Source organism: Sesamum indicum, linkage group LG2 (genome assembly GCF_000512975.1).
Source record: "Sesamum indicum cultivar Zhongzhi No. 13 linkage group LG2, S_indicum_v1.0, whole genome shotgun sequence".
Lineage (NCBI taxonomy): Eukaryota > Viridiplantae > Streptophyta > Magnoliopsida > Lamiales > Pedaliaceae > Sesamum > Sesamum indicum.
The window spans coordinates 1,590,798-1,598,921 of record NC_026146.1 but is presented as its reverse complement, the minus strand read 5'-3'; the positions used below and the strand labels follow the sequence as shown (position 1 = coordinate 1,598,921).

At 33.4% G+C, this 8,124-nt stretch overlaps 1 protein-coding gene across 2 annotated transcripts in view; it reads right to left on the bottom strand.

Moving 5' to 3' along the window:
• Positions 1-1,075, bottom strand: part of LOC105176850 (aspartic proteinase-like protein 1) — a 5,875-nt gene extending 4,800 nt beyond the window's left edge. Inside the window, exon 1 of one of the 2 annotated variants that reach the window (XM_020698154.1) lies at positions 575-1,075. In XM_020698154.1, coding sequence (XP_020553813.1) covers positions 575-891 — 317 coding nt within the window. In that variant the 5' untranslated portion in view covers positions 892-1,075. The remainder of the gene's footprint in view (positions 1-574) is intronic. The other variant, XM_011099787.2, reaches the window with a different exon arrangement.

Sequence of the window (8,124 nt, the reverse complement as noted above, 5' to 3'; positions counted from 1 at the left end):
AGTGAAAAAATTCTTCTTTTTCTGTTAGCATTACCATAAGTTAGGCAATGAAAATGCTCAAATACTTTATGAACCTGAAGAATGCAGATGATCTTACCCCAAAATTCAAAATTGAAAATCTGAGATCTTATTTTTTAGCTTGCTGAGCAACGAATTTAAAGTATAATCTCCAGAAAGCACAGCTACACTAAATACATAATTTAGTAAAAGAAGATTAAAAAAAAATCCACCTCCAACACACTCCCTCCACAATACACACACACAAAGAACATATAACGACATCAAACTGTTGCATCACTAATTGAGCTAAAAGTTTGAAAATAAAATACTGTAAAATAAAATGAAAACCCACAGTGACATTTAAACGTCCTGTTAGTGTTCATCTTTCCAGCCCATTTCCCCATCATGAGAAACAACTACTATAAGGCACATTGCTCAAAAGCACAACTAAAGAAATGAAGAAAATACACGCACACGCACACGCACACGCACACCCAAAGGAAAAAAGAAGGGGGAAAAAAAAAAGAAAAGAAAAGAAAACCCACAAGAGAAAATGAGGCAAAGAAACACATACCAACCCATGTCATTGCCATAGTTAACAGTTCGGCCGCCCTGAGAAGTAACCAGAACCTGATTCTGAGCCCCAAGCCTCAGTCTTTGCCGCTTCAAATCATTCTCCAACAGCATCCTCATGTGCCCAAAGCTCTTCTTCTCCGGCCACGACGTCGTTCCGTTGCCCCCACCACTCTCCCCTCTGGAAACCCACGAGCTCCGCGCTTCATCCGAGAACCTGTGAATCAGCCTCCAAGAGTACATGGGCTTCGCCCCACAGCCATCACCAAGTACGAGAAACAGCACCAAAATCACACCAAAACGATGGGTTTTTCCCATGGAAGATTTCTCTTCGGGAAAAAAAAAAAGAGAGCAAAGAAATGCAGTTCAGCAGCGTGAAGAGTTGTCTCTCTCCGTTTATCCTCGCAGTTTTGCTAGTAGTGGTAAAGTAAAGTAGTTGAGAAGAGCAGAAGAGGCTTTGGATTCATATGCATAAATGTGCTTACATGGGCGGAGTTTCAGCACTGAGTGACCTCTTCCTTTCTTGGACACAAGAATCAAATAATTTAATACTCCCCACCTTTATTTTCACTTAATTAAACGATTCATTGCATCATTCAGTACATTTATATTTAAAAAATAATTTAATATATTAATAAAAATAAATTATAAAAAATTAAATTTGTTATAATTATAAGTATCTCTTATTATTTAACAAATTATAAATATTTCTTCAGATTTAATGATCATCTAACAAATATTCTTCTACAATAAATTATTTAAAATAAGTATTTATAATTTTTTAAATAATAAAAAAATATTTAATTATAAAAAATCTCAAGACAGCAATATATAATTTTTATCTAATTCAACCAAACTTGACAAAAATACAAGAAACTATTATAAAATGTAAATTTACGTCCGTGGAATCGAACATAATTATTTTATTATGAGACCTCAATTTTACGGAACAAACAAGATATGAGTGGGACCCTTTAATTTTTTTTAATTCCTTAACTACCCTTCACATTTAAAATTCCTAAATCCGAATTGAAAATTTGAATAAAAAAAATAAAAAATACATACTTGATAAATAAATTGAATAGAATTATATTCTAAAATTTGGTCCAATTTAAAATTAAATTAAAAAAAATCAATTTGGTATTCAAATTTTGCTTCTCCCAAAACTTGGTAATCAAACGATACTGAATAATGAAATATTGTTTTTTTTACATATTTGAATTTGAATTTATATGTATATATTATTTATATATGTCAATTATTTTATTCTATTTTTTATTATTTACTTTTGAAAAAATAAAATATAAATAAAGACGTATAATTATTACTTAATTTCTAAACTTTTAACCATTTTTTTAATAAGAAATCGGTTTATCAAGATACTTAATTGAAAAAATAATTATACGATTATAAAAATCAAACCAGTTAATTTAGTTCGATATTTGCTATAGCATATGAACTGTCTATTTACCGAAATTTTGGTTCGATTCGAATCTAGTTTTACGAATCATACACTCTAATATATAATTCGTAATTTTTATTTTAAGAATGAAATATCTTATTTTTTATTGACATTGAAATTTTAAAATAATAGTTAATAAAAAATATATATTATAATTTTATACTATTTCGGATGAAAATGCTAATTTTTCTATAGAATTGTCTTTTTTTAAAGAAAATATAATTTTATTTCAGCATTTTCCGAAAAAGGATAATTTAATTATATATATATATGTATGTATATATATGGGGACAAAAGAGAGTATAATTAATCAATGAAACAGTCATACATCCAAAGGGAGTCAGGAGAACAGACGTGGCAAGTGTTGGCCACAAGTGGGTATTTTCTGTAATTTTAATTTAAATATTAAATTAAATTCAAATTTTTTAATCACATTTTTAATTTTGTCATTTCATATGAGTTAATTAATTCATATTTCTTGTTTCATGTAATCATGTTTGCTATTTTTATTTGGGGATAATTACACTCTCATTTCTTCTCTTGAGATTTGATGTAATTATACGTAAATTGTCTATAGTTTGAAAAATTATATCTAGCACTCATTGAGTTTGAAAATTACAATGACCTCCTATGAGGTATGGCATAATTATGAGTACCCCTCGTTGTTTGAAAAATTACAAATACCCTCTGATGTTTGATGAAATTATGTAATCCTTGGATGGAAGTATGAAATTGTCAACTTTGCCCTTACTGTATATGTTTAGTTTTTTAAAAAGATTAAAAATTTATTAAAAATCGAAGGGATAGATGAATTTTTTTTAAAAATTATCCACTTTGTCCATAAAAAATAAATAAAATTATAATTTTTAATCCACAAGGACATTTTGGTCAATTCACCATAAAATAGATGGAAATCTAATGGATTGAGCTAATTGTTAGACGACCATTAAGATCAAGAGAGTATTGATAATTTTTCAAACAACAATGAGTATTCATAATTATGTCAAATCTCAATGTGTATACATCTGTTTTTAATTTCACTTGTCTTAGACGTCTATTTTTCATTTGAACAAATCGAACCCTTAATTTCATAATTTTGTCATTAAATTATTGGTTGAATAGTAATTTACCCCATGTGATATTGAAAATAACTATATTACCCCTTTATGAAAAAAATATAGCAATTTACCCCCCTATATTTTTTAAAATGAAGCAATTTACCTCATTTTAAAAATCATAGAGGAGTAAATTATTGTATTTTAAAAAAATAGATGGAGGTAAATCGCTGTTTGTTTTTTCACCATAAAATATGATGAAAATCTAACTAAAACTATTGGATGAGGCTAACTGTTAGATGACCGTTAAAATCATGGGGTTATTGATAATTTTTCAAATAATGGGAGGATTATTCGTAATTATGCCAAACTTTAGGGGATGTTCTTGTTATTTACCCTAAAAAACAAATTTTTTCATTTACAAACGATGGTTTGTAACATTGGATATTAATTTTTTTATTGTATCGATGATATTCTTATATTAATTAACTTAAATTATTTTTTTTAAAATATAATGTTGATTAATATATTATATTTTTATTTATAATATAGTTTAAAATATAAAAAGCTATTTATTATATATATATGTGTATGTATGAATAATGCGTCACAACAACAAATATATAATTAAGTGAAGAGAGAGAGGAAATGAAAACAAAAGAGTACAGATGTTAACGTGTGCAGGGATGGACAGTGCGGCAGCCAACCAGAGCCGCTGAATTATGGTCTCGTGATTGTGGCGACGTCGTTTTATTATTATATTAACTAAATCAAATTAAGGGCGAGATCTTCGAGGTCGCGTGTCACGCGGAGCACATTCCGGAACTCTTAAAATGAGAAATTATATTTTTCTGTTGGAGAAAAAATAATACTATATTTACGTCCTCTAGAAAATTCTTCATTTATAATTAATTTTTTTCGTTAGAGTTTGACCAAAAAATATAGAAAAAATTATATAAATTTTTTATTTTATTCTTTATCCAATATTCCCTAAATAATAGTTTTTTACTAGTAAGGAAAAAAATATAATATGTATAAAGTCAAAGAGATGTAATTACTATAAAATGTTATTTTAAATTATTGCAATTGAATAGAAATTAGCTGTTGATAAATGAAAAAACTAATCATATTTTGATTTTTTTTTTTCTTTTACTTCCTATATAGGGGGTGAAGTTAATATCGTTGATGCGTGCGAAGGTCCAGCCACACGGCAACAATCAACGAATCTTCTAGAAAATTTTAATATTAACGAAGGACTAACCTGCAAAACATATATTGTCACTCTTAAATCAATAAGGGTTTACTCAAAAAGTAAAAGGGAAAACTCGAGATGATGTGGGAACAATAATTGAATATGATGATAACATGATATAATTCATGTGGAGTGAAAAGAGCGAGCTAAACGTAGTTTGAAATCGAGAGAAATGAGAGTATGAGAATGTGTTACTAAAATGACTACATAAAGAGTCAATTTATAGGTGACCGTAGCGCAAGATTCGAAAAATGGTTATTTAATCATATACTATTGGAAATTTGCACGAGTTGTTACTCTACAAAAAAATCCGTTCATTATTTGAACTTATCTAGATGAAGATATGATCTTTTGACTGAAGCTTGTCCAAACTGTCCGAGAATCCAGGAATATGTTACTTGCTAGTTAAAGAGTTAATTAAAGCTGGATTACTTGGAGTTAGTTACAGATCTTTAGTATGACGTGTCTTCAGGTGTCAACATTTTGTGCGACCTGTAGTTGCTACTGTATGCTGGCTCATTTTATTGGATTGAGCTCGTTCTTTGGGCTTGCCAGGTTAGTGAGATTAAAGCAGTTATGGCTTAATACCTTGCTTCACGGGCCAGTAGGACCTGACTTGCTGTGTTGCTCGATGGGGGCCCACTTTCTTATTTTTGGGCTTTGAGAAAGAATATTTGAGGAGACATCATCACCCCCCTTTAGGAGTGCAAGACTTGGTGTCAAACTTCTGGAGTAGGAAGAAATAGTCCTATAACAAAGAAAGAGTTTATTTAGCAGGAAAAATCCTATTATGCTGGGCCACATGGGTGTAACCAATTATGCTAGTCATAATCGTCTTTCCAGCGTATGCCGATTTGGAGAAATCAGTGCAAATCTCAAGAGAAGTAAGTGATAGTTATCAAGTATAGTAGGATAAAATAGACCTGTTGGTAAGCGGGGCTATGCGCCCTTTCATTAGTCAGTAGTATCCAGCTAGGGGAGAGAGTACCAGAGTCCTATCCTAATAAGATTTCTTCACAAGTTTGTTTTATAAGGGAAGCGAACCCCTCCTTCATGACTAGGCCCTATTTTTGAATTTTCCTATCGGGTAAGTACTAATAAAAGAAGAGGACCAAGTGATCCTAGTTTTACTGAAGCCAGTGTCAGGTCTACAATAGTAAATTTGTTTAGGAGATAAAAATTGCGGACTGTTAAATAGATCAAGGCGTAGTTAGTCTCTTGCTATTGAGAAGGAAATAAATCCTCTCTAGGTGAAAACATATCAGTCTAGTTGGTTTAGCCAGGCATAAATAAGCTAGAAAGTAGAACATCTTGCCAATAGAGTTAGGTTATTATTGTTGTGCTAAGGCCTATTAAGGGCGTGCTGGACTAGAGGGGGTTAAAACCTGGATGATGTACTATTCCTTACAAGTTATTGAGAGGGGAATAATTGTCTTGCTGGAGAAAGGATGAGAGGTGGGAACCTTTCAAAACTTTTCTATTAATATATAGGTAAAACGATAAGTGGAGACGTGTCCGCAGTGCAAGTTAGGACCTCCTAAGTAATGATCATTCTATATCTGTCTTCCTACTGCAGAGCAAAGTATGACCGACTGGAAGCCGCTTATTTAGTAGAACAAGTTAAGTAATAATAAGGAGGCCAACTAAAGCCGGTCTTACTCCCAGGAGGTGGATAAAACCTGTCGTGACAAGAAACTAACATTTTTTCTAAGTCCCAGTAGGAAATCCTCCCAAAAGATGATATAGGGCCCTGCTGATAAAACAAGTTGAGTATGCATATGCTTTAAGTGATCGCATTATGTGTAGTTTCTTACATTTGTTAGTTAGTCAGTTCTATTAATGAGTAGGCTGAGACATAAGCATTATCTTGATTGATGCAACCAAATATGTAAATATGCTAAAAGGTTAAGCATCCTGTTGATATAGTATGGTCATCTCTTCTATGTTATGAATTATTAATGGCTAGATATGCTTAGATTAAGTTAGGACTTGTCGAATACTATTCCGCGCAGCATGCTGTGGACTCATTAGGAGTCACTAGACTGCTTCGCTAGAGAGAGAGAGAGAGAGAGAGAGAGAGACAGAGACACACACACACAGAGAGAGAGAGAGAGAGAGAATATAGAACCTATGGAGGGCATTTTATTTGTTTACGTTAAGCAGGGAGTGGGTACCTGACTAGTAAGCGATGTCTGCTAGGTGTTGTTTATTCTGAGTCAGGTAGCTTGCTGCTAAGCAATAAAAAGTACGACATGCTGAAAATCATTTAGTTAGTAGGGCATAACGTAACTTGTTTATTAAGCGAAGTAGGAAACAATTTTCTGTGGGCCGACAATCCTACTAATGAGTCGACAAAGCATGAGGGCCACTTATTCTTACTGACAAGAAGAAAAAATACGACCCATTGCGAGCCACTTACTCTTTAGAGCTTAGAGTGAACTACGAGTAAGCATTTAAAGACTAGCCTACTCTGGGCAGGTTATTTCTGTGAGGAAGGCGAGAGATGCTTAATTGTTGATGTAGTGAAGGCTAAGGTCTATTTAATGCAGCTAATATTGAGGAAAGGTTGAGACCTGCTGATAATGACATGTACGACTTGCTGAAGATCGGCTATTTAGGAGGGCAGGTTAATAATTGTTAATAAATCAGGAGACACATACCTTAATGAAAGCTGGTTGTTTAGCGGAGTGGGATGCGACCAAATAATGAGCAAGATGCAACTTGCTGGGGGCCAGTTACTTGATGGAACAGTGCACAAAGCGACCTACTATGGGTTGATTTGTTCAGCTAGCAGGGTATGACTTATTGATAAGTAGTGCCACAAGAGATAAACCAAATATTGGCATGTGAGAGTTGGGTGTAACCAAGCGTGGTCTACCATAAGCCAATTATTTCATAAATAAGGCCGTGACATGTTGGTAAGTACTACAAGGTGTGGCCCGCTCATAGGCCAAATATTTGTACGGCAGGTTAAGACCTGCCAATGTAGTAATGAGAATGTACTTTTGGCTATGAGACGATTACTCAAAGGAGCAGGGTGCTATCTGCTGATGGCTAGTGTAATATGCGGCACGATAGGGACAAGATTATGCAATAGAGCAAGTTATGACTAGCTAAGTGACAAGTGTTCTGGAGATGTTTTTCAATTGTTGAGCAAAGCAAGGTAAAATGAACCTCTTAATTGGTAGAATAAGGTGAAGCATGCTAACAAACAGAGCAAGGAATGACCCATGTGAGCCACTTATTTCATAGAGTAGGTTATTTCTTGCTGATGAGCAAAGGCGTGGCATGCTAAAAGCCATTTATTAGCACGACAAGTTCGAACTTACTGATAGAATAATGGTATCACCTAAAATGGGACCTAATTATCCATTAAGACGGGTTGTGGCCTGTTGATGAACTTGTAAGAAACAACTTGCTATAGACCACCTATTTAGTAGAATAAAAGTTAGGACCCGCTGATAAATGATAAATATGAGTAGTATTTATGTAAAGTAGGGCCTAGTTAGTATTAGGGCTTATTAGCGCACTGAGGCCAGTAAAGAAGTAAAGGCATGTCGGACCCTTAAGCTAGCAAGATAGCAAGTGTGTGCCATCTTAGGGCGACTTACCAAGGGTCATAACCAATAAGAGAGTAAGTGTGCGCTTGTTAGTGGCTGTTTATCAAGGGTTGCTGCCAATAACAGAGTAGGTGTGTGCCAACTAAGGGCGGTTTATGGCTTGAAGCTAGTAGAGGAGATTATTATCCTACTGATCATAGATAAAGTAATGTAAGGTAAATG